Source organism: Sesamum indicum, linkage group LG9 (genome assembly GCF_026168435.1).
Source record: "Sesamum indicum cultivar Baizhima isolate 11 linkage group LG9, ASM2616843v1, whole genome shotgun sequence".
Lineage (NCBI taxonomy): Eukaryota > Viridiplantae > Streptophyta > Magnoliopsida > Lamiales > Pedaliaceae > Sesamum > Sesamum indicum.
Window position 1 is genome coordinate 6,903,498 of NC_142665.1, and position 27,488 is coordinate 6,930,985.

General features: G+C 35.4%; 4 protein-coding genes across 6 annotated transcripts; 2 read left to right on the top strand and 2 right to left on the bottom strand.

Annotated features, from left to right (window-relative positions):
- Window positions 1–158: 158 nt before the first annotated feature.
- On the bottom strand, window positions 159–12,777 carry LOC105170930 (rho GTPase-activating protein 7). 3 transcript variants are annotated; one of them, XM_088884570.1, is made up of 22 exons: window positions 12,450–12,777; window positions 12,109–12,145; window positions 10,363–10,439; window positions 10,098–10,168; window positions 9,940–10,018; window positions 9,665–9,809; window positions 9,412–9,531; window positions 8,999–9,076; window positions 8,526–8,581; window positions 8,370–8,439; window positions 8,150–8,240; window positions 7,218–7,461; window positions 6,304–6,525; window positions 5,152–5,493; window positions 4,098–4,147; window positions 3,247–3,307; window positions 3,079–3,162; window positions 2,371–2,484; window positions 2,120–2,289; window positions 1,508–1,577; window positions 910–1,113; window positions 159–642 (listed from the first exon to the last, which is right to left on the bottom strand). In XM_088884570.1, the coding sequence occupies exons 1-22, from the start codon at window positions 12,501–12,503 to the stop codon at window positions 460–462; spliced, it is 2,622 nt and encodes an 873-aa protein (XP_088740696.1). In that variant the 5' UTR covers window positions 12,504–12,777; the 3' UTR covers window positions 159–459. The 3 variants fall into 3 exon arrangements, with proteins under 3 accessions (XP_088740696.1, XP_088740697.1, XP_088740698.1); XM_088884571.1 differs by having other exon boundaries at window positions 8,150–8,237; window positions 12,450–12,776; XM_088884572.1 differs by lacking the exons at window positions 10,363–10,439; window positions 12,109–12,145; window positions 12,450–12,777 and adding an exon at window positions 10,308–10,326.
- Window positions 12,778–17,515: 4,738 nt separating this feature from the next.
- LOC105171144 (calcium-dependent protein kinase 17) lies at window positions 17,516–21,252 on the top strand. The gene is made up of 8 exons (XM_011092171.3): window positions 17,516–18,593; window positions 19,145–19,288; window positions 19,374–19,526; window positions 19,685–19,800; window positions 19,927–20,094; window positions 20,194–20,321; window positions 20,441–20,540; window positions 20,698–21,252. Exons 1-8 carry the CDS (start codon window positions 17,921–17,923, stop codon window positions 20,797–20,799), a joined length of 1,584 nt encoding a protein of 527 aa, XP_011090473.2. The 5' UTR covers window positions 17,516–17,920; the 3' UTR covers window positions 20,800–21,252.
- Window positions 21,253–21,793: 541 nt separating this feature from the next.
- Window positions 21,794–22,479, bottom strand: LOC105170932 (splicing factor 3B subunit 6-like protein). The gene has a single exon (XM_011091871.3). It carries the CDS (start codon window positions 22,418–22,420, stop codon window positions 22,037–22,039), a length of 384 nt encoding a protein of 127 aa, XP_011090173.1. The 5' UTR covers window positions 22,421–22,479; the 3' UTR covers window positions 21,794–22,036.
- Window positions 22,480–23,676: 1,197 nt separating this feature from the next.
- On the top strand, window positions 23,677–27,451 carry LOC105170933 (uncharacterized). The gene is made up of 4 exons (XM_011091872.3): window positions 23,677–23,793; window positions 24,223–24,414; window positions 24,969–25,166; window positions 27,072–27,451. The coding sequence occupies exons 1-4, from the start codon at window positions 23,776–23,778 to the stop codon at window positions 27,129–27,131; spliced, it is 468 nt and encodes a 155-aa protein (XP_011090174.1). The 5' UTR covers window positions 23,677–23,775; the 3' UTR covers window positions 27,132–27,451.
- The last annotated feature ends 37 nt before the right edge of the window (window positions 27,452–27,488 follow it).

Below are 27,488 nucleotides of genomic sequence, written 5' to 3' on the forward strand. Positions count from 1 at the left end.
ACTTGCAGACAAAGCAAACTTTTCCAGACAGTACATATGTTGAGGAAATTGTCTTGCCTGTCATAGTAATACAACACAAGGGCATTGACAAGCTGCAAGAATTTTAACGGTTATGACTTTGAAATTGTCAACCAGAGCTATAAAGTACAAGCAGAATATGCGCTTCAATACGTTTAATCGACTCAATCCAATGGTTTGGATACAAATTATAATAAAGTTTTATTAATCCTTTTGGGGCATCGGGCACTGAACTTCTTATAGCAACATGATTTCCACGGCCTACACACTAATTACACTCTCAATATACGTCACAACACCAAAAACAGAACGAGACGGGTTCTAAGGGAAGAATGCTCAAAGCGTGGCAAACACTAAATGCATCTATGTACTAATCAGCAAAGAATATACAGAGGAATGATGTCCGTTTTTCCTTTAAACACTCATCAGAAGCACCCAAGGTTAGTTCCATGGAGGAGATGAGGGTTTATACACGAAATCCTGGGGTGTAGATCCATAGTTTAAATCCAGGTTGTGGAGTTGTTCCATCAACTGAGACCTCCTTTCCTTGAAAAAGTCAAGACGTGTTGTCAATTCTACCAAAGTTGATGCTGCTGCTGATGGATGTCGAGGATAATCCATCACCTGTGATCAAATACCGCATTTTTTTATCAAAAAACAAATCATTTTTAGGTATAAATATTCAACTAAAAATGTCCCATTAGTAGAACATTAGAAACATGGAAGACATGGCACTCGCTACTCCCAACCCCAAGATCAAATAGCTATTCTTAGGACAACTACTACCAGTTTCCCTAGACTCCATGATATTGGAAAAACATCCTTAGCCTACCAGTTCTATCCTTTTACTTATGGGTTGACAAAAAACTGCCATAGTAATTTGAGTCTTACCTCAGCTGCCCTAGAAGTAGAAGGTAAAGATGCAGAATCGACAGCACAAAGATCATCCATGGATAAACTTGTGGATGCCTCGGCACTTTTAGAATCAATGGAGTTTGTGGGTTCAATGAACAACTTTCGAGAAGGCAGCCTACTACTGCTGCCAGATGCCAATAATTGTCCTTTTATATTTCTCAGGTCGGCGCCCAACAACTCCTGCGACCATTATGGGTTAGAGTAGCAATGTGAGACAAACAAGAATGAGAAATTAAAATTTTTTCACCTCCTACTTCAAAAGTTGATTAATGTGGACAGCACAAAATGGCATGTGTGGAAGGACAGGAAAGATAGCACATTTCGTGGTACTTAATAAGCCCCACTATAATGACCTTCGAGGTTAACTATGGGTTCAACATCATCTCCTGATTGGTCGAAGTTTATAAAGGAAACATTTAGGCAAACAAGCTAAAACTTCAAGGAGAATACAGGAATTGCATAGAACTGAAGAACAGGTGATAAAAAATAAGCCTTTTAGAACAAAGGAACCGAAAAATGAATGTGATTTATCCAACACATATCAAACAATAAAAACAATAGTTAGAGCAATCACCTCTGTCCTTTGTTTCCTTTCATGGTTACAAACAGCAAGCGTCGTGTCAAAATCTTGCTGGAAGTATTTCCTGCATGTAGAATTAAGCTACTTCAGTACAAAAGTACAGGATCCGACAAATGCTAAATTTTTGCTCCAACATTTACAACTTCAGCCGAATTGAACATTCAGTTTAACTATGTCCCAAGACCTGTATCCATTTCCCTGTCATTTTCTTAAAACTTACCTCACATGAAAACCCCATTCCAAAACCAAGAAAAGAAGTGCCAAAAACTCTACATGCACAGCCATACAGCATGGATGTATGTACTTGACACCGCAAGTAAATCGGGCAAAAGAGATATGAGAACTGCCAACATCTTCCGATGTATGAATATTTTCATGCAGGTAGACAAATTCTCTTGCAAGAAAAATGAAATTCCACATTATGTAGTATGTGCAAGTCTTATAACTAAGCAGTATGAGTCAATCCTGAACTTAGCATGCAAAAAAGTGGATTGAACACAAGACTTGCATAACTGGCAGTTAAGACACAATCCTACATCATCAAAGGGAAATCCCTAAGCCCATAAGAGGAGAGAATGCAAGATGATCTGAAGACATTTGACTCACTGCTGTGAACTTTGGTTTGCAGCGTGTTGATATCGATCGCATGCATCAGAAAGAGAGCCATAGTGATGCTGACGCTGCTGATTCAGCTGATGGTGGAGTTCAGCAACTTTCTGCTTCAATCTGGCCACATCTGCCTCAGCGAGGGCGATTTCCTCAAGCTCAGCCCTCGTCTTCAATGTAAACAGAACATTTCAGCATCCAGAAATAAATATCAGATTGATCAGAGAAATAAAATAATTGATGCAGGCAACCTTGGAATCCATGCCACGAGAGCCAGAAAAGTGTCCAGAAGACATGCTCAAGCCCACCTCCAGAGCAGCTCGTAGATCTCTCTCAGCTTGCAACTGTTCTTGCAGTCTTGCTACCTGTTAAAGAAAAAATACATGGTCAGTTTACACAATCCATATGCAGGGAAGGAATAGGGACAGAGAATATGGTTTATGTGACTGAGAAGAATGTGCATGATGCTGCAAACTTTTTCAAATAAATAAAGGGGTAAATCACACTTAAAGTCCCCTGTATTCTGATCCTGTCACACTTGATCCCCTGTACTCTTAACAATGATACAATTGTTTTCCTCAACGAATTTATAAGGTTTAACTCAAGGATACAAATTTAAGGTATGGCAGTTTAATTCAATGAATTTTATAAAATTAAATACTCGAAACTTCATCTGGGACTCTTAACATGTTAAAGTTATGCCAGTAAAATATTAATTCAATACAAAACCATTTAAAATAGTAAAATAATTCTTTGAACTGTTGGATGTTACAGTCTAGCAGTCTACTTCGACTAATTTTTACAAAATAACATAGAAAAATTATGAAGATTGATTTCCAAGTATACACAAAATGAGCATCATATAGTAAATTTCTTAAATCCAAGGTAGAACTGAGGGTTGTCATGACAATAGTTTAGTTAGAATGCCTCAATATGTTGCTTGAGGATCAAACACTCACATCTTGTTCAAGTGCCAACCGCCGCTCGTGCAAAGCTTGCTTCCTTCTCTCCAAGCTAGCTTGCAAAATTGCATTTCCTCTTGCCTAATGTAGGTGGAAAGCCAAATCCTAAATCAAACCCTACCCAGTAACATAAAATACCGACATTCCTAGAATGTCAACACTTACCTCTTTTGCAATCCTGTGACGCAAATCGTTCTTTGCAATTTCCAATCGCTGGATGGCAAGCCTATAATGGAACTACTGAATTTAAAAAAAATGCCAAAGTAAAGAAGCACATTGGGAAGGCAAGGCGAGCATCAACTATCAATTGATCAATAGCTATGATGTAAACAAAATAGAGAATGAGAGTAACTCTAATAAATTCTTCATAAGCAAACATTAGAGACTTATTTAGTAAACAGTAAAATCAACATAGGGATCCTCCAGAGATAGAAGTAAGAGCTATGTCTCCATTCACAAAGAGTTCAAGGAACATATTGAAACCATTAAAATTCACAAGTCAAAACATGATAAAATGTCAAGCTGTGTTTATTAGACTGATGGTTCAAGTCAAGCTCAGAGTGCAATGCCGTGTCTGGGTGGGGAATGGGAACAACTTAAATTTGAGAAATAATTGGTTACATTGCTGTGTCAAACTATTTCAAAGAGTTCTAGTTACAAATAAGTTATGAATGAGCAAGCCCCCATTTATCACACACTCAATTATACTCAATTAATAAATGGATGTATAGCGGTGGATTCCTTCTCATCCGTACCACAGCCGCAAATTTAAACCTTCTCACCCAGGATTTACACACTTCTTAATTGTTTAAATAAAGCTCAAAATGAGGAAGAGAGGAAACTAATAACTCTTGCATTTGAGAGAAAACCAATGTTTGAAATATGATATATATACTCATGTAAAATCTCCAAGGTTCTAGGGAAAGTGTAGCATATAAGTCTCATGAGCTTTTGCATACAGAACAATTTGTAGATTAGACAAAAGCAAAGTAAAACATGATAGTAGATAATCTTACTCTTCCTCTCCAGAAGAATCGATTGATTCTGTTGAAGGAGTTTTCCTCGTCTGCATGAGTAGAAAAATCAGCTGGTGTGATTCCAAACTGTAAGATTTATCGAGATACAATTGCCAAATTTATGCAGATAAACCCAACAATCAATTAGTCAATACAACTCATGAGTTAAATCAAACTATAAGCAATTCCTACCCCCACCAGGCAGGGGCAAAAAGCCCAACAAACATGTTCACAGACAGAAAAATCAAAATACTTGCAGTAAATAGATTATCTAGTTGCCATATAATCAAGGATCTAAAGGTTCGGGATCCACATTCTGAGTAAACCATTGAAGAAATCGGGCTACATTGTAGGACAAGAGTGATAGGCCAAAGAGTTCAATATATTTCAGAATTTGCTTATCTGGATGTTATCCATCATCAACTGTAGGGACTGTATTACTGAAAGACCAAAATAAGAATTGAGTCTATTGCAGTAATACATGCAATATATGCATTCCACTGTTTCAAAGAGAAGCCGTACAATTGATATTGGAATCCCAATCACCATGATGAATGTTGAAAACAAAGAAAACCACTTCGAATCAATCAGCTCTGGAAGCTCCAAATAATGGTGAGGGGAAAAGATAAAAGTCAAATCTCTGATATAGTTTATAAACCAGTTTGTGTGAGTGTGTGTACATGACCATGCATAATGACTACAAGCAATCATAGAAAGAATAACATTGAGGACATATTTGCTTAATATAGAACATGGTTCATACACACTAAATCAGAATAAAGGATGATTATCAGTTGAGCCAAGTTGGGGACAGGTTAAGACAGATAGTCTACACATACTATTAATATTTGCCCAGACTCAGTTAAGCAAGTTCGCAGTTTATTAGTAGGGATTGTATAGTTTGTAATAAGTTTTACTTCCTCAATAAAACTATAACGTCCCCTCCTCCAACCATAACCACTGCCCTCTCTCTTTCGCTGCTGTTGTGCGTTCTCAAACATTACCTTGTGTATAATAATTTTCAGTCACCCAACAACATGAGCAAAAAACTCACATTTTTCTTTCCCCAGAATGTTGACTTCTTGGCACTACTGATGTTGGCACTGGTAAGTTTGGGTGTTGGCTTCTCAGCCAATAATTCAGGTCCAGGAATGGATCGATGTAGCTCTTCATCCACAGATGATAAAATTTCCCCCATGGATCGCTGAGATTCATTCCCAAGAACTTCTGCAGAAGCATCCGCCATGTTTTCACGTGCCTTCTGTCGGTCTTGTTGCTCGTTAACTGAAATATTAGAATCACTAACAGCTCTAGTGTCCAGTGCTGGATTTAAGTTTGTTCCCATGGAATGTTTGTGCAGGGGAGATCCGTCATCTGAACCATCATTTCCAATGGCCTAGCATTAGCAAAAGCACCACAAGCAACTTTGGTGAATAGTTCTAGAGAAAGGTACAAGCAATTGAAGCAAGAAGAGTCAGTATAGAGACAAAGCCAATGGAAGGAAACTAGCATGCAGAAGTCGCAGTCTATATAACGGAAAATTATGTAAAACCAATCTCTATAGTGGTACAAAGTTAGGCTTGTAATATGAGCCAAGCCAGCTCGGTTGCCTCAAGTGCAAGCTCCTTTACTGAGCTTGAGGCAAAATATAAGCATCTGAACGCGAGCACAGTCATAGGCTCTTTTTTATTTTTTTACCTTTTTTAATATGCTCTAATTTTATAAATAACAATAGCAGTAATAGTAGTAATAATTTTTCTATGCTTAATAACCATAATCTTGATGGTAATAATAAATTTATATTATTGTGTAATCCTATAATATGATGGACAACATAATAATTATACTATGATTTAAATAATTATATAGTGTAGGAAACACAAGATAACCTTCTTTCTATGATAATACAATAACAAGAAAAATATTGATCATAATCAATAATACAACAATACAGATTTTAAGTAATCAAAACATACAATTTACATTGATTCAAGTAGCATAATTATTTTTCTGGCATAGGCTGACCCCAAATAGGCTCAACCCGAAGCTCAACTTGAGCTGAGCTCCATCTAGGCCCAAATTTACAAAATAATAGCAAAATTCTTAATTTTCCACCTATGCATATTGACCACACAACTAAGTTTCAGAGTCACTTAAGAGCACGTGCATAAGCATGCACACAGTATGGAATTGAGGGAGAGAGAACCTTATAGTCATAAAGATCGCTAGCAGCAGAACCACTGCTTTCACTTAACTTCCCACTGTGTCTGCGATTCCAATCCAAATCTGTTTCAGGGTCGACTTCATGTTGAGCATCATGATAACCATTGACTTTTACATCGGAATTTTCATCATTGCTCGTATCTTCACTTCCACTGTTATCACTTTGAGAATCAGCAGACATAGAGGATCGGTCCAGGCTATCATCCTGAAACGGAACCATAGTAATTAGTAAAGCACTTCTCACAACTTTTCAAGTAACAGTGAAAAGGATGATCTATATAATATATAATAAATTGTGCATGAAAATAACAATGCTAGTTTGCTAAAAAAGCCGTATGGAGCAACATTTGTAACAGAAAAACATGTCTACCATAGGATGTTCTGTAGTGCTAAAATATACCTTTGGCCAAGTAAAATTGTAGTGGTGAACAAAATCCTGCATAAAGACTGCTGACTACTAAATAGCTAAGAGCTTGCACTTGCAGAAGGACCTCATAAGCCCATTCAGCAAAAATCTACAGTACCAGTACCGACCCACAGGCTTGGCTTTAGCAAAGCATAGGACTTTGTATTGATATCATTCAGCTAACGTGTAACAAGTTGGAACTTGGAATATTTTCAAGAACTTGAGTAGCTAACTACAACCATTTCCAACACTTTAGTAGCTACCTACCACCATAAAGAAACATGGGTTCTCAAGGGTGGTGCGTATCCAACCTTGTTCGTCGTTATGACTAGAAAGCAGAACATAGATAAAGGTATGAAGATAGCTACAACAAGACGCAAGAGGAATGAGCAGAGGAGATATATGAAATCATGGCACCGCATGGTTTACCACGGTATTTGAAAAGACTAGGCACCTCGCAACTTAGAAACTGACAAAGAAGACAAACTTACGTCAAAAATGCTCTCATACTCCTCCAAGAGCGTCGTAATAATTGCTTGAGCATTGTTAGCAGCATTTGCAGCAGCAAGAAGCTGGGCACAATTATCTCCATTGATATCAAAGTCATCCTCTAATTCACATTCACCAGCTAAAAGTGGGCGGAGAAGTAATGGAGCCATACAAGCAGCAACTGCTGATGGAGTCATCCGATTCTCAGAAGCATGAGAGGAAATTGTGTGCATCATCTTAAGAATTCTACAAACAAGGAACAGGGAAGAAATGAGATTGCAACAGATGACACATGTTATGAAAGATAAAATCCATAATGAAGCTCATGTCTCATTGCAGAAGATTCCTTCTATGCTCCATTGTTTGCATATTGACCTTGTTAGTGAACATAAGAGCCAAAGATGCAACTATCTTATCAACCTTCCATAATTGTCTAGGGATTTATCTCTGATCTAACTGTTGCTTTCTGATCAGGGATTATGTGAGACTCTAATCAATATAGTTTGGTTGGACTTGCAATGAAGAGTTCTCAGGTAATGTTATCACCTCACTCCAGTCTCTCCTTTTATTTTCACCATCCACTGCATTTACCACTTGGATGCCACTACATTTTATCATATTAACACCTAACCAGTAATGTAGCTTTTTATGTTCACAATATTGTAGAACTGGAATATTTTAAGAAAGCATTAGACAACGGCTTCAATCGCTTGAAACAACACAACCTCAAATTCATGTGTGTGACTGCAACCTAAAGTATAGAATCTCCTCTAATATGATTATATAAAGTGAATATCATTGGCAATCAACCAAAGAAAATGGTTAACACATCAAATACCTAATGTTCCAAGAGAAGAGAGAAATGTGCCACATAGCTATTAGATATATATATTCGATGATGAGCGATGCATGTAAGCACAACAGCTTCTCATACCGCTGTAACAGGCGTCTGTTGGGTTCAGGAAATGCTTCCTGTATGGCAGAGCGCATTGCATTCAGACGAGCTTCCTTACGGTCAATTTCTTCTCAAGATAGCAACAAAGAAACCAAGTTATCAGAACACCAGTAAACCACAGCCAATCATAACAAGATAAACACAAGGGCTTGATAATCTGGCACAAACATCTGGAGCAAATTATGTAACAGAAACTTACTGTAGGCTTCCAACAATGCCGTGCAACAGGATGCAGGAACAGGCGATGAAGGTAGCTCCCGAAGAACATGCTGAAGGAGAGGTAACTCCCGTAATTATCAGTTTAAATTAAACCAGAACAGAACAGAAGAACACAGTACCAAGATGGTAATCGAACCTTAACACAGTCGCCAATAACATGAGCGTCCTCATCAGGATTGAATTCAGTCTTGCCTACAATCAAGTAACTTTTAAAATGTTCATACTTTGTAGTGTATAATTTGATATTCAATTTGGCATGACAGTACAAATGCAGAATAGGAGAGTATGTAAAGGAAACAACAGCCGAGTCGTTCTTTGATATAGCACACATAAAATGCCAAAGTCTTCTGCTCTTCATCTTTCTCACCGAGTAAGATAACAATGAGAAAGGCAATCAAAATAAATCAGCAAGCATGTTTTCGTTTATCTATGAACAATCAAGAATTCTACAAATTGATTTACCATAAACTTTACATATCAAAACAGAATAATGGAGTACAAATAATTAACCTACACCTGAATCACAATCAGCCAAAGTACAAGAGAATGCAGTCATAGCAGCAAGGGAAAAAATAATGTCCTCAAGCACCTGGACTAGAGCAAACAAACCTTGTTCATATTCTTGAACTCTTCGCTCCACTTCCTCAACATCTGCAGATTGCCGCAGAATCCCTTCTACTTTAATTCCTGTTATACATAATAATTATACTCAGAATATACAGTGAAGAGAGGAAAGGAAATAGCTGGGTCACAATATGGACGCAAATGCAGCGGACTAATATAGATTAGGTTATTCATTTGTTCTCAAAACCAAAGTCATAATTGTAGGATGTAGGGAATCTAATATTTTTTTAGGTTGATTAGAAGGAGCAGAATAAATAACAGGTATATATGATATGAGAGACATAGAGGGCCTCAAATAAATTTGATATTCAATTCAAGATAGCTTCACAATCCCATCCAATATTATTTCAGATGGGTGCATTGCTGGCAATTCCAAATTGCAAAACGAAAAAACTTACCATACTTCTCAAGAAACCGAAGTGCCTTCTCTAGGAAGGATGGGCCTCCATCTATATCTTCTAGGGCAAGCAAAATTGGGCGTCCAACAACCAAAGACTTCACTGGACGCTTATCCCTCCCTGAATCAAAAGGTATTCCATCAGGATTTGTGCATGTAAAAGATCAGCTAATCAGAAGAATTATGGTTGATATAGAAAGTTCCAAAACAGTATTTATAGAAGAACATTGAAGAAAGTATCAGTGGATACAAACATTGATGGAAAGACCCCTCAATAGTATCATTAGTGTCGCTTCTAAATATCCCATTGTGGCCCATCACAAGAGCAGCATTTGGCGCTTGTGCAAGAGCATGTTCAAGGGCTGTCTTCCACTCATACAAGTCCTCAGATGTTTCCGCCTGAAGTTTAGAAACAGAAAAGGAAGACCAACTTATTCCTATAAGCAAAGTACAGGACAACCACAAAGAGAAGGTGTCGTACAAAGTGACACAGGAAAATATAGGAATGAACATCTGATCTTTCAGGCACCTTAAGAGTAAATGCTCGTCCATCGCGTCCATCGGGAAACAGAACAGTTAGTAGCTTCTTATCTTCTCTAACAACAACACTGAACATAGGGAGACATCATAACAATGCAGGAGAAACACAGAAGTAGCTGAAGAGACATAGAAATGATTCATTTATACCTCCCTGAATTATTTAAATCAATGCCGCCCAAAGTCAAATTTACTTCACCGCCACGCTGCGGAAGTGCACTCTACACAGACAGAAGTTTCTTGAGATTACAGGTGAAGATAATATGAAATTGGAGACTGAGCGAATAAGGTAATATGAAACTGCTCAAAAAGAGCTGCATATCTCAGTGATATAACAAGTAAGCATCTCGCTGAATTAACTTTACTGCACAGCACATCAGAGAATGGAGAAACAAAGGCTGCGAATGGAACTAACAGGGTCATTCTTGAAGAAAACCAAAGAAGTACGTGTAAGGATAAACCATCTTTTCTTCCAAGACTTCCACCCTAACCCTGCAAGAAGTTTAGTGGTTAATGGATACCTGACACAAACAAGAATGTCCTAATTTAACATTGGTGACATCATTTATTGAGTGTACCACATCTCATATGCACACAGAATAAACTCACTTCTTCATCTGAGCATTAACAGAGTGATGCTTCTTGTCAAGTGTATCTTTTGATTTTTTGCGCTTCATTTGACACAGAATGGATAGAACAGCTATTGTTAAAACAGACCACTATTTTAGATCTACCGACATGCAAGAAGTAGACATTCGAAATTATCCCATCTCTTCTTGGGAAGGGTAAAGAGTATCTGACACCAGAAAATGGCAAGAAGTTGCTCTGGCTGCTCAAAACCTATATTTTCTGCAGCTACTACTAACACCCAATATTTCAACCACGATCAGCCTACTAGCCATTATGTAAATGTCAAAACCCTCACCAGCACCATAAAATGCTTGCTTAATGCAATTTCAGTTTAAGGAGCAGTTTTCTATCCGTGCCATGAGATAATAGTTAGCCTCTTCAAGATCCTACAGTTGGCCACAAGCACAAGACAAACATGAACAGCTTCAGATTCAAACTTGTAAGCGGCATTACTAAACCCCGATTTCTTGTTCGAGGAAAGAAAAAGAATGAGAATAGTCTTCTTTTTCTGAAACAAAAAATGCTGTACTGTATCCAATACTTTCTAGTAAGAAATTACCACAACAGGGACTTTCACCCTTACTAGTGAATGCCAGCAATAAGCAGATTTTGGGAAGAATAAAAGTATACAAAAACTCCCCTTGCCCCATTTGGTGGACCCTATTTTCAGTTTTCTAGGGAAACATGACTTGAGAGGGATGAAGCAGTAGTGGAGGGACATCATACCATCTGACACGTACTTTCTTACCTTCCACAAATTGGGCAGAAAGGACATCAATCACTGAAAGGAATAAAATCACCTCAACTGAAGTATGCAATCAAAAGAATTATAACGATAGATAATAACTAACATCATTTTCTCACTCTTCCTTCTAAGTCCTTAATAAACTGAGAACAGAATGTCCTAGATAAACTGAGAACAGAAAAGGAAATGAAAAGCAGATAAGTTTAGGTTCCCTCAAACTCCATGAGACCATCATCAAGTTCCTTGCAAGAGCATACAAGAGTCTAAGCTATAGTGCGGTAATAACAGAGGTGGTGCAGCATTGAATGAAGAATCCATAAACAACCTCATAAAGTCAGACTGAGTTCATTAGTTAGCTTGAAACAACAGCCTCAGAAGTTGATTCGTGAAAAATCAACACAAACTCGAAGAAGAGTATATTTGGATCTGATCTGAGACCTACTTGTTATTTCCGCATGCATAGTAGATGCAATGCTGAATTAGTCAATATAATATACCACAATAACTAACACATAAATTAAATCAAAAGATTTCACATACGTACAGTCATTAAACCACAATACAATCAAGCCCTAATGAGGCACAATTGCGTATGATGTAGCGAATTGCAATATAAAGATTATATCACTGTACTAAAATGTCTATGCTACTTAAACCAGAGCAATTTCTCACTCAATAATAAGTCATCACAAGCAAGTGTGACACAATATACAGTACATGATAGGTAACATTAGCAAATTGTTCAAATTTTAAGACTATCTTCTTCACAAGTCTGAAAGCACTAACCTTTTGAAGATATGAGTAGATGCCCGCTCTTGAATATCTACAAATCATTCAGAACCGGAAATCGTTAAAACAGCAACAACCCATAACGTGGAAAGATGAAGAAACCAAGAATTCACCAATGACAACAAACTACAACAATCCCTGGTTCAGTCTAAATAGAAGAAAAACGGGAAAGTTTTGAACTCAGTGAGAAATTTCCAACCCAACATTGACACTTACTTGACTAAATTTGAAAGAAAAACGCCCACCAATTGCATCACTCTTCCCACTCACACGCCAAAATTTAAAAAAAAACAAATTCCCAAAAGAGAAAAAAGCAGAAACAGACGTTAAACCATTACCGTATTAGAGTTCCCAATACGAGGGCGTTCAAATGCGGCAAGAGAAGCCGACATTTCCCCTTTTTTCCCCTCTTCAGAGCAGAGTTCACATCTCAACTGGGATCAACGCCGGGTCGACCCGGATCCAACTCAGACAAAAGAATCGGCAAAGATCTACAGAATGGAGATGGATGAACAACCCAGAACGGGAATTTTTCTCTTTTCTCTTTTCAAACTTTTCAAACAAAAAAATGGATAGATGGAGCAACAGCAGCAACCAACCAGAGCTGCCTTTTTCACAAACCTTTCTCTTTCTTGTTTGTGTGTGTTTATGTGAATGGTGAGGTGGGGTTGGGGTTGGGGGGGGGGGGGTGCGGATTAGGTGGGGCGGCACAGTAATTCAGACTACATAGTCGTGGTGGAGAAGTAATAATACTACAGTACAGTAATTTCGTTCTTAGTATTACTCTATTGGTTGCTTTTTACCTACTTCTTGGCCGTGACTGACGCTACAGAATTCACTGTCTGAAATCTACCGCTGTCATTTCTTTTCCTTTTTTACCTTGGAGTCAACTTAGCTCTTCGAGTAATCTCCAGGGGTTCTTATTACTATTTTGAAAAGTATTGGGTCATTTATAGTAATATATAGAAAAAAGTTATATCAGTGTTTCTAAATTAGTTGTGAATTTATGAATTCTCAAAGATTACAAAAATGTGTAGTGTTCTAAAGTCTAAAGTAATGATTTCTTGCATTTATTTTTTTGTGAGTCTTAAGTTTATAAATTGTTACATATTACAAGAAAATACTTATGATCCAATTTGATTCTACTTTTATTAATTAACTACATTTTTAGGAAAAATTTAAATATACATATATATTCCCTCTCGGAGGCTCTAATATTAAAAATCATTGAATTATATTGATTATTTTTAATAATATAATAATTAATATTTCTGGTAAAAGTGATTTTGACTCTTATCTTTATTTTTTATCAATTTTGAAAATTAATATAGAAACAATTGTGATCATAATCTATCATATTTATTTTTTTATTTAATACTAATAATATTGATACTAGTCATTTGACTATTTTTTGGGTGAAATGGGGTGTTGATGTGGTTAAAATTAATATAAATATTAGTATAAATATGCAGCAGAAAAATGTGATGGAATTTGAAAAGGTAGGTAAAATTTGATTAGGGATTGTGTAGAGCCAAAACAAAAAGAGGGAATTGTTTGATTTGAAGGGGATGGAATAGAATAGGATAGTGCCAAATTAGACCACAGTCAAAAGGAATGTACAAGCTATTAAAGCATGGCTCCACTACCTAAATGTTGTTTATTGTGCAATAAGAGTTGTACGTGAAGATGGTTGAGGTTAGGAACTTTGGGAATTATTACTCACTCATTAAAGAAGTGAAGTGTGAGTGGTCCAACTATGCAATGTGACATTGCCAGCTCATTTTTCAGAATTCCAACCTATTATTTTTTTCCTTTTTCTATGCCTTGTCATATATTTAAGTCCCACCCCACCCCACCTCGCTCTGATTTTCTTTTTATTGGAAAAATAGTATTTTTAATTTCATAAATTAGGTTTATTTTGCTTTTAATCTCACAATTTTTAAAAATTAGTATTTTTATCCACATTTAATGTTTTATCTATAATTTAACGATTTAGGTTATGTGCCCAGCACGTGAGTGTTAAGTATTTATGGCTGGAGGGAGAATTAATGTGTCTTCCAACTTTGGACCACTTGGAGGAAGGGGGGGGGGGGAATATAACTAGGTATATTTGAAGCAGGGGAAAAAAAATCTTAAAAAAATTAGGGTAATTTTCTTTTTTTATCACAAAAATCAAATCATACCCTTCTCATATTTTTGTAAATAGAAGCAATACAAAAAAAGAGTATTTTCAACAAGTGAATTAAGTAGACCAAGTGGAGTATTTATATTCTACTGTGGATAGAAAGGTCAACTTTCCCTCTTGTAAAAAACACTTAACAACCACGTGTTAGGCACGTGGGCTACACCATTAAATTGTATATGAAAAAAGTGGATGAGAACCAAAAGTACTAATTGCTTTCAAGTTACGAGACTAAAAATGTTAATCCTATAATGAATCAGAAGTGAAACTAGCTTAATTTATTAGACAAAAAATATTATTTCCTCCCTTTTGTTTCTTTTACTATCCACTAGGTCACTCTCTCTTAATAATCCTATTTGAGAAAACTTGCACTTTTAGTCTCATATAATAGATGGTGTTATAGTTTTGGTCCCACAATTTTACAATCTAGCATATTTGGTCCCATAGACTAAAAAGTTATAGTATTTGAGCAAAAAAAAAAATGATATAATTTTTTATCCTATTGGACCAAATGTACTAAAAATTTATATCTAATGAAAGAAAAAAATGGTACGACTTTTTATCTTATTCGACCAAATGTGTTAAATTTATAAACTATGGAATCAAAACTGCAATACCTTCTACTGTACAAGACAAAACATATTATTTTTCCTTCTATTTAGGTAAATAATAATTTTACCCTTTAAAAAATAATGTATTTTACATAAATTTTAAAAGAACTGTCAAATATAGGGTATTAAACGGGTATTTTCTAAATATTAAGACCCAAAAAGATAATAGGCCTGTTATTGCAAGATTTTATTTTAATTTTGTGAGTTTTGACAATAACATAAAATTCAGAAAATAATTGATATGTTTTAAGTTTTGGGCCAACTTAATCTTACTATTATGTCCGATTAGCCCAAATTGCAAGTGAAAATTGGGCCCATGGGACTAGTGATGACACCACACGTCTCTAATGGACTTCTTTGGATCAAATAGAAGGCCCTATCAATATCGGGGGGGTTAGTTTTTGTTGTTCTCGTTTTTTTATTTATTTATTTCTTTCTTTTTTGGTGGATTTATTTTATAAAATAATTATTTAAATATTCAATAGAATTGCACTTAGTATGGTTTAGAGCCATTTTTTTTTTCTTATTTTCATCATAAGAGGATATTGGGTGAATTTATAAGCTTTTCAAAATATTTTATAAGACGTGCAAAAGGAGCATATTTTCTTTATTTTTTTAAAAGGTTATAAATCAAATAATAAGATGTTATATATATATATATAATTATTTAGAAAATTGTCACTAATTTTAAATTTTAATATTTTTTTTAATTTTGATCATATTACTTATAAAACTGATATTACTAGGAGTTTTATAAGATGTATGAAGTTATATGATATATACTGGAGTCCAATAACACTATAATGGTCAAAAAGTCTTCGTAAAAATCATAAGTTTATCTTAAAACTAACCTGTAAAATAGAGATTAGCAATACGATGTTTAAGTTAATAATTTTGATCACTAGAAGAGAATTAGGATAGACTGTCTTAATATGAAAATGGGAGTTAGAATAAGCTTGTGGAAGCACAAAATGAGCAAGGAGTGCAAATTTTTTATGTTTGTTGACAGAAAAAGAGTGTGAATGTTAAATAACTAACAAAAGAATCAAAATGGGATTTGGACTTATTCTGACAAAGTTATGTTTATTTGATTTGTCACTGCCCAATCAATTTGAAAACATGGGAGGTGATAGTTAACTACTTGATTCGCCAATTTCACTGATGTAGGGGGGTTAGTTGGAAACCTTTTTAAGGTGATGTGCCTTGTGACATGAAGAATCTATATGGTGTATCATTCTTGCTGTTCTTCGAGCGATCTTGCTGAATACGATCTAATTTTCGGCTCTATCATGTTAGTTTAAGTGTGGAAAATATGTATTTGACACCTTTAGCTTTGATCTGCAAAGGTGGGCCTGTTGAGCTGATTAGTGAGACTTATACCTTTGCTTTAGGATTTTGGAATAAAACTGACAAAAACGTCGTTATTATAAAATACTTTAAATGAGCTTAACCAAACAGTCTCTAAGTCAACAAGCCAAATTTTTTTATGTATGTTGCACATCATTAATGTAAATTAATATAAAATATTACTATATAGTGCGCTCCAATATTTGCATATAATTTATTAATTGAAAGAAATACAAACTAAAGGGGATCACTCATGTAATTTATCTTCTTTTAGGATATTATATATATATATATATATATATTAAAAATAAAATTAATTAGGTAGAGAAAAGACGATTATAAGTAAAATCAAAAAAGAAACAAGTAATTATATTACATTTGCTAACTATAGTTTATTTATACAAATCATTTATGATTTTTAAAAATTACATAAACCATCAATCACAGTAAAAAGTAAGGGTAATTTGTATAATAATATTGACATTTTTAGAAGGTGTATACGTGATTTTCAAAAAATAAACTTTATTTATGTAAATAATGTTAATTTTTGTTATAGGTGTATGTAAAATTCTCCAAAAAATGGGAACAATTTGTGTAGGCATACCATAGATTGCGATGTGGTGTATAATTACATTATCATCCTCTAAAGTTTAGTGTAATTACACATAAACTCCGATGATTTGAAAAATTATATCTAATACCCCTAAAATTTGCCCCCATCTAACAAATAAGTTCATTTATTAGTCAAAATTCACCTAATTTGCTGACATTAATAAAAAAATAAATAAAAATTAATATTTATCTCAATTGATTTATTACTGACTTATTGCAGGTCAAATATTTTTTTTCTACTAAACTACCCTTATACCCTTATAATGTTGAAGATACACTTCCTTATATGCATTAATGCGTGAAGACGTATGGGGATAATTTAGTCATTAAGATATTTATTTGACCTGCAATAAAACAGTAATAAGTCAATCAAATGTAAATATAGATTTTTTTTCCCATTATTTTTGTTAATATCAATAAATTCAGTGAATTTTGATTAAAATGGGAATTATTTGTTAGACGAAAGTAAATTTCAGGAGTGCTAAATATAATTTTTCAAAGCACAATGGGTTTACGTATAATTACACCAAATTTAAGAAGGAGAGAGCGTAATTATCCCTAAATATAATTATATAAAAAAAAGGGGGGTAAAGATTTTGATGAGGTACGTTTGTTGTTGATGTACGTACGTTCGGGCATGCAAAAAATCAACCAGCCAATCCCAAAACTGTAGTTTGTTGCCGGACTTCTCTCCCAACCTTGTCTTTGTTGTCCGGAAGAGAGACGCACACCGCCATATCTTCTTCCTTCTTCCACCCAAATTCATAGTAAATTTAGGAACATCGATCTTTCTCTCTCTCTTCCCCCTCTCCTCAAATCTCTCCCCTGCAATCATTCCTCTCTCTCTCCTCCAACATCTCCCTCTCTCTCTCTCTCTGCCCCCATGCATGGTTTTCTTTCCCTCTAATTAACACCAATCTCAAGAAACACAAAAGAGTTTCTTCCTAAGCTCTTCCCCCGGGTGGCCGCGCCAACGCTTCCACCCGCCTCTCTCTGTCGCCCGCGTGCGCTAACACTGCTATATACTCTGTTTTTCTCAAGCAATTCATCGAATACCATGGGTGGCTGCTGCTCCACGGAAAACCCTGAGGACACCCCACCAGATGCCGCCGCCACCGGCGCCTCAGGTGACTCCAGCAAGCCCGCCGCCCCGTCATCAAAGACTCCGCCGAACAGCTCCCCGAGCCAGTCGACGAGTAAGTCGACAAAGCCCGGCCAGACGGGGCCGGTGCTGAACCGGCCCATGGAGGACGTAAAGGCAACGTACACCATCGGGAAGGAGCTGGGGCGAGGGCAGTTCGGCGTGACGTATCTCTGCACGCACAAGCAAACCGGGGAACAGTTTGCGTGCAAGACGATCGCGAAGAGGAAGCTGGCGAACAAAGAAGACATAGAAGACGTGCGGAGGGAGGTACAGATCATGCACCACTTGACGGGGCAGCCTAACATAGTGGAGCTGAAGGGGGCGTTTGAGGACAAGCACTCGGTGCATCTGGTGATGGAGCTGTGCGCCGGCGGGGAGCTTTTCGATCGGATCATTGCCAAGGGGCATTACACGGAACGCGCCGCCGCATCGCTGCTGAGGACGATCGTGCAGATTGTGCATACGTGTCACTCCATGGGGGTCATTCACAGGGATCTTAAGCCCGAGAATTTCTTGCTGTTGAATAAGGAGGAGAGTGCGCCGCTTAAGGCCACCGATTTCGGGCTTTCCGTCTTCTATAAAGATGGTACGTTTCCTAATTTCTCTCTCCCATGTCTGCATGGATTCTATGAGATATCAGTGGTGGGGACGTCGGTGCCAACTTTTTGCAAAAAATTAATTACAGTTTGGTCATTTAATGAAGATGATTCCCATTTTCCTCCCTCAGATTCAAATATATAATAGTTTGTATGTGTATTTGATAAAGAACACCTGAACATCTATTGCCAAATGGATCTCTTATTTCTTACACAATCAAACTATTAGCATAACAAGTATATCTTACCTGCCATGTGATTAGTCATTTTTTATATACATTAATTATAAAAAGTATATTACACTTGTGGTATAATTGATTTTAGTAATTGAACCTATGGATACCACCTAAATACATAAGAAAAGATCATATATATTGCATGTTTACATGAAATGCAATACGAAGTGCAATATTGATTTGTAATAAAGACATGTGATCAGTTGGGGGTGAATGTCTTAAAATCCTTCCATTTTATATTCTTCCTATCCATTAGCCACCCATTTATACATACATATATATATACGTTGCGAATATTCTGGCAGGAGAAATTTTTAAAGACATTGTGGGGAGTGCATATTATATTGCTCCTGAAGTCTTGAAGAGAAAGTACGGACCTGAGGTAGACATTTGGAGTATCGGTGTCATGCTCTACATTCTTCTTTCTGGTGTTCCACCTTTCTGGGCAGGTGCAATACATTTCTTGCAATTCTTGGTTTTTCCTTATGATTTCTCATTTATGATGGAAATGACGTGGGCATATTCATGTTGCAGAGTCGGAGACTGGCATATTCAATGCTATTTTGCGTGGACATCTTGATTTCACAAGTGACCCGTGGCCCTCCATCTCGCCTGGAGCGAAGGACCTTGTCAGGAAGATGCTGAATTCAGACCCCAAGCAGAGGCTGAGTGCATTCCAAGTGCTAAGTATGTATATTCTATTTGATCGTTCAAAAACTCATAAGTTTTAGGTTGCCAGGTCATGTATATACTTCTGGAGCTACTATGGTGTTTCATAACATCATTGGCTTCGTGATCGTCTACAACAACATTGTTGTTAAGAGTATCATGTTTCTCGTTGCTAGATCATCCGTGGATCAAGGAGGACGGAGAGGCACCTGATGTGCCCCTTGATAATGCTGTGCTGAACAGGCTCAAGCAGTTCAGAGCTATGAATAAGTTTAAGAAAGTTGCACTAAGGGTAGGTATTTTATTCATCAGTTTGGACTTCTTTCTGCAACTTGATTTAATCATGTATAACATGATTAACAGCCAGCCATTTCACATGCAACTATGTGGCTAATTGTTAAATTCTTTAAAACACAAGGTTATTGCTGGCTGCCTGTCAGAAGAGGAAATCATAGGACTGAAAGAAATGTTCAAAAGCATGGACTCCGATGGTAATGGTACAATTACGCTTGAGGAGCTAAGGCAAGGATTGGCCAAGCAAGGAACGAAGCTATCTGAATATGAAGTGAAACAGTTGATGGAAGCTGTAAGTTCCCAGATCAACACATTATAAGAGCATCACACAAGATATAATCTTGTATATCTACATGTTAATCACTACCATACTTGTGTTCATGAAAATCAGGCTGATGCTGATGGAAATGGCACTATCGACTATGAAGAGTTCATCACGGCAACAATGCATATGAACAGAATGGACAGAGAAGAGCATCTTTACACAGCTTTCCAGTATTTCGACAAAGACAATAGCGGGTAATTATACTTAGGATGACAGTTATCACATTATTGTAACATTATGACTGTTATCAGAAAATTTCTGTTCCTTGTGATTCAATGAAGCCCTTAATACTTGCATTTTTTCTTCTAATCAGATACATAACTATAGAAGAACTAGAGCAGGCTCTAAGAGAATTTGGCATGGGCGACGGGAAGGACATAAAGGAGATTGTCAGTGAAGTTGATACTGATAACGTAAGCAAAGATATCCAACACACAAATATCCATTTCCATAAGCTTTCATCATTCTTATATAGAATTCACAACCTTAACATCCCTCATTTATGTATCTTCAACAAAATATACTGTTACACATGTTTACTTAGCAAGTAAATTCTTGAAATATGTGCAGGATGGCCGGATCAACTACGACGAATTTGCAGCAATGATGAAGAAAGGAAACCCCGAAATAGTAGCAAACACCAAGAAAAGAAGAAGTGGTGTCTTCGTTTAATAGTTTCCAAAAGGCCAACATAAGGAGAAGATGAACTTTGTTCTTTATGTACTATATAGGACCTCAATTTCTTCATTGAGGCAACGCCAAATGTTCTGCAGATCCCAGAGATATTAATGTGATAGGCTTTAAGCATAAATCCTGTAGCTTTATCTATAAAAAAAAAAAGAAAACGATCTTGCATTTTAACTAATGTTTCTCAAGTGCTAAAATTTGAAGAGAAAATGTCTGGGGCTTCTTCTAGTTGCTTCTAATGAGCATGTGATTTGAAGGGTTATTAGATTGGTCATATTAGTTCCCATTTGTAATCAATGAAGTCAACAGTCTTTAACTTCCAAAAATAATTTAGAGATAGATACAGCTGCATTTGATGTTTTGTACCGAACCCCATATGGCAGAAGTAGCAATATTTTCTTTTCTGTTTTTGACAATGTCTTATCAACATTATGCGTTGTTCGTCGGGCAAATTATATGCAATTTTCCTTATTGTCTACTTTTCAGCTTCACACCAATACGTGTCAGCTATATATATATAATTATATACATTTATGTTACGTTTTTTGGGTTAAACCATGTTGGCCATAATGTGTATAAAGTGCTCTTCAACTAGGGTTGCCTGCATATCAAGATAGTTTTTGGGCAACTTTAAGCTCGAATCTTGACCCAGTAAGAGGAAAAAGCACACAACTTCTGCAGCCCTATATACCTAAAGGAATTCTTTTTACATGAGTAGTCGCAAGAAGCCAGGATTGTTCTACAGCCAAACTGAAAAACATAATGAGCCTAGAAGCTGAAATTTGGCTGATCAGCTGCCAAATCGCAGTTATTTGAGAGTTAAAAACAGCAAAGTCTGAATTGAGGCTCATTGTCTTCGGTTTAATAATATCATATAATTATGAAGACAATATACATAAATGGAGCGAACACATGGAACATCTAAGCATATTACAGCAATTAGATTCAAACTGAGCTAACAATCATTCAACACGAGACATTCTCTGCGACTCAGAATTCTGTTTAAAAATAAGGCAATTCATAGTTACATTAAATAAATCTTAACTAGAAGAAGAAAAAATAGGAAGAGCAAAAACCCAGCTCGCATTAGTTCCTCAAATTACCATCAATCCAACAATTCACATCTTTACACCACCACAACATCTATTCAAATAGAACTTCTTTTTCAAGAGCAACAGCAATTATTTTCAATAATCTTGTAGTTTTACAGACTCAAAGTTCACTACTTATCTCTGGAAGCAGGAGTACCGATCCCGTACTTCTCCTGAAGCTTCTGTATCTCGTCTTCCTTCTTCTTCTGATCAAATTTTTTGCTCATCTTCGCCTGCTGGTAGTACAAAACAATCAAATACCGGTTCGCCACGTTGAACCCCGACAGGTGGTCGACGGCAGTCTTGGCGTCGTAGATATCCTCGTACACCACGAAGGCGGTGCCGCGAGTATCCTTGTTCGTCCCGATGCGGATCTGCCTTATGGCGCCGTACTTCCCGAATATGTCGTACATTTCCTCACTCGTTATATTGAACGGTAAATTGCGCACGTAGAGAACGCGGTTCACCTCCGGCGGAAGGCGAGTATTGCCTTTGCGGAGACTGATTGCGGCCATTGCCGGGGAATTTTGCTAGGTTTTGTCTAGGACTTAAAAGTTTATGTTCGGCTATTTGGGGATTTGATTATATTGCCGGTACATGGCGGTTGAAAGTAGCGACATAAGAAACGTGCTAGCTGGGGAAACCCGTTTCCTTATTGATTTTTATTTATTATTATTTTTCTTTTGAGAGTTTCATTTCGGGATAATTACATTGCTTCCCCCAGAAGTTCGGACTAAATAGATCTAATTTTTTTATAGTTTAAAAAATTATATTTAATATTTCTAAAATTTACTTCAATTTAACAAATAAATTTATCTGTCAATCAAAATTCACTAAATTTATTTATATTAACAAAAAAAGTTGAATGAAAATCGATATTTACCATTGATTAACTTATTGCAAGTCTAATAAATCTTTTCTAACCGAACTACATTTATAAAGGTAAACATACACATCTTCACAAGTATTAACGTGCGAAGATGTATAAGGATAGTTCGGTCATAAAAATATTGTATTTGACCTGCAATAAGTTAGTAATAAGTCAATCACGGGTTAAATGAATTTTCATTCATTTTTTTTATTAATATCAACAAATTTAGTTAATTTTGACTAATAAATAAATTTATTTGTTATACGTAAACAAACCTTATAAATATTACATATAATTTTTCAAATCACAATAAATTTATGTATAATTACATTAAAAATTATCAGAAGAAAACGAAGTAGCTATTGGCACCTTCTTTTTCCCCTCTTAATTTATCATAGTGTCGAGATCAAATAAATTATACAAGTATTTCAAAAATACCCATAGACTGCGTATTAACCATTTAAATCTAAATTTAGGGTATCAATTTTTTCAAGCCCGATAAATTATCAAATCCAATTAATTAAAGAGGTCAAACCCAATTAAAGTGTACTTAACTAGCCCAAGATGCGCAATCCCCAAAAGCCGAAATACCACATCTAATTCGGTTGAAACTTGGTGGCGGACCTAAGCAAATCCAGATCTACCTGCAGCCCAACCAACTCAACCGACACATCAGCACTACTTTTATCTATTTATAGGGAAGTTTACAATTTCCTATGGTTATTAATTTCTTACAAAATTATTGATATATTCAATAGAATTTTGAACATTTCAATGTATTACAAAATGTAACTGATTGCTTGTATTTTGGCCTTGCAATTCCCACCTAGACACCTCCATGAAAATCGAATGGTCTGAAATCAGACCACACATTTCTCAACCCATTTCCCCTTTAAATTCCACGAGTTTGGAGGGTTCTAAATTTGTGCACTTCTCCTGCAGTTGAACCCCCCCACCCCACCCCCTCTGATTAATCCTTCACTAGTTTTTTCTCCTTCCATGGAAAACTTGAGGGGGGTAAGTCCAGGATGAATAACAAATCTCCCTGCAGATTTTCCTTTTCTTTTTTTCTAAAAAAATGTGAAAAAAAAAAGATGAGCGTTCTTGATTATTGTTTATTCTTGTTATCGTTTATATGCGTATACGCAAATTTTATGCTGATAAATGCATTAGTCGACGTGCTTCTCGACCAAGGGGATGTCGACTAATGTATGCATATATTTTTTTGAGAAATGCTACGACCTCTGCATTGTTTTTATCATTTCGTGTCGTTTATTTGTTATGCTGAAAAATGCATTAGTCAGCGTGCTTTTCGACCAAGGGGATGCTGACTAATGCACGTATACTTGAACGGAAAAAAAAAAAAGAAAGAAATGCATTGTTCATATTTCAATTTCACATCATAATTGAAATACATATAATATTGATTGATGTTTTCATGTTTAGAAAAATGGGATGTCTGTGCCTGAGTTCGGCGGGTGGGATGGGAAGAGTGAAACCAATTACTCGGTGGTATTCTCACAGGCGCGCGCTAACAAGAAGAAGCACAAGAGTGAGCTGCCCACTCGCAATAGCCATGGGAATGAGTTTGAGCTACTCCCGCAAGATCGTGACGACGTTGAGGCTTTTTCGGCTACGGTAAGAAGACCGCATCCCTATATATTTTGATGGACTTTATTTTCTGCAATTTCATGATCATCATCATATGTGTATGTAAATACTGATGGCGTTGTCATGACCTATATCTCATTGGTTGAAATTCGCAGCATATGGATCATGACATGTGAGACCATGATGGTTTTGTGTATAAATACGTGTACTCGTATGTGTGTACATATACAGTATTTATGTATATATGTCTGGAATTTAATTTTTTATACTCTTATAATTTAATATTGAAAATGAGCAAATTATTCCCGTACAAAAAATAAATAGCAATTTATCCCCTATGTTTTAAAAAATAAAGCAATTTACCTCCCTGCCTAAGGAGTTACAATGCTTCATTTGTAAAATATAAGGGGTAAATTACTATATTTTTAAAAATACAGAAAGATAAATTGTTATTTTATTTTTTATAAAGAAACTATTTGCCAATTTTTCATAACACAATGGCGTAGATTTACCCCATTCCCTCCACATATAAACTATAATTTTTCTCTTAATCTTATCACTTATTAATTCTCTATGCACAGAAAAATCAAATGTCTGTACCTCAATTTGGTGGATGGGATGGAAAGGCTCAGAACGAAACCAATTACTCGGTAGTGTTCACACACGCCCGTGCTCACAAGAAGAAGCACAAGAGCGAACTGCCCCCTCGCAATAGCCTTGGGAATGAATTCGAGTTCCCCACCCTACACCCCAACGAGGGTGTCGTTTTTTCAACTATGGTAAAATCCTAAAATCTAACCTTTTTTATTTTCAAAATGACATTATGATCCCTGCATTGTCATCATATGCATATGTAAATGGTGTGGCATTCGTCATGATCCATATCCCCTTGGTCCAAATTTGAAGCACGTGGATCATGACATGCGACAGCATGGTCGTGTTGTGTGTGAATATATGTATATGTATATTCATATGTGTTGGATTTTAACTAGGGTTAATTACACTCTCACCCTATTTGAGAATACGAAATTATACTTTTTCTTATAAAAGTTATACTTACATTCTCTCTAAATTTAATGTTTACACATGATTCCCTTTCGTTAGGATTTGGACAAAAAATGTTAATTTTAGTTAAAAAAAAATACATAAATTTTTTATTTTACCCCTCTTTTAATATTTTTATATAATAATTTTGTACTTTTAAGGGGAAAAAAATGTAATGATGTTAACATCACTTTTATAAGTACAAAAATATACTTCAGAATGTTAAATAAATGATAAAATAAAAAATTTATATAATTTATTTTGCTAATTCTGTATTCTTCGTCCAAAACCTAACGAAAGAGGGTTAGGTGTAAATTGAGAGTTTTGAAAGAGGCGTAACTGTAATTTTAAAATTTCCTTAGAGAAAAATAAAATTCGCAAGTTCTGGTGCAATTAACCCTTTTAATTATATATACTATTGTAATATTTGAAGATGGGAAGGAAGTTTGGTACCTTTGGTACCCTTTCAACTTTCGTTCTCACTATTTGTAAGTAGTAATTATTTTCATTTATGTAATTTTTATTCTTTCCTTCTCTATTTCATTCCCATTTTTTTTATATAATTTCTCTTTTAAAACTATTTTATTTTCTATTTTATATTTCAAATTAAATAAATATCTATAATGAAATATTTAGTAAAAAAATTAATTATTTGTAATTTTAAATATTTTTTCACACGTACCGCTAGTATGAATTATTAGCATTATATTATTATAATTCAATAATCAATTTTGAATGCTATGGAACTTAATAATCCTATGTACTAAAAAATAAATAAATTATGAAAGTTATTTCAAATATAGCCCTTGAATAGAAGGGGAAGAAAGTATAGTCATTTGAGACAAAAAACGAAAAGAAACTTAATCTAATTTAAGGATTTTTTTTCTATTTTCTTTTTTTTTTCCATTTTCGTCCTCTATTATTATTATTATTTTAAATTTTTAAATGTTACTTCTTCTTTCATGAGAGGGGTAATTGATAAGAAGAGAAAAAATAAGATGAACAGCGTCGAAAAAAGAGGTAACGATGGTGATGAGAGGGAGGGAGTGGAGAGACGAGGGGAGGAGTTAAAATCTACGTGGATGGAGGGGAGAGAGAGTTGATTTAAAATTTCACACAATTTATTATTTAGAGGAATTAATTAAAATAACATTCACATTTCTAAAGTTTTTTAGGCACTAAAATTTAATTATGGATACATACAAAAATTTCAACATTACAAAATTACCCTTTTAAATATATACAATTACCAGAGCACCCAAGAAAGAATAACCATTCAATAAACCCCTAATATTTGATCATAACTTTCATTTGGACATTTTAGTGGAGGAAACTTAAAAAGGGTATTCTTGTAATCATAAAAAATAGAGAGGTGCATTTGATAATTTAATTATTTTAAATGGAAATCAGTTAACTATTTAATATTCTGTATCACACCCCTCCAAATACAGACTGTATTTTTTTGTCTTAATCTTATTAATAATTTTTCACAGAAAAATGACTATGAAAGCCCAGTTCAAAACCATACTAAACAATTCATTTTCATTAAAAAAATAACTCAATAAAAATATATATTTAATATCTCTAACACATATTTTTGCTGCATCGCTCATCTGATTCTATGGTATTTGGCCGTGCAGCCGAAAAAGAAGAAGGAGAAGAAGACGAAGACATGGTTTAGTTGTTTTGCTACGTACTGATCCGATTACGTCGTCGCATTTTTTCACAATTAAAAGCATTTTTTGTGTATTTTTCGACCCAATATCGACATCGTCCATAGTAAGTCGTATTAGTAGACTACTCGAAAGTATAGTAAGTCAAATGCTAAGATTTTTGGAGTAAATAAATTCCCTATTTATTGAATTTTAGTGGCTAGTGGACATTTCCAGGGCCGGTATTAATGCATTTTTCCCTATTATTGTTGTTGTTTTGTTTGATTTTCAAATTCCCCTATTTTAATTTCAATGTCTCATTTTCAATATGTGATAGGAGTTTTTTTGAGTGGTTGTTCATAAACGGATGGTTTTGAATTTTTAATATTTATTGTAAAGTTTGTG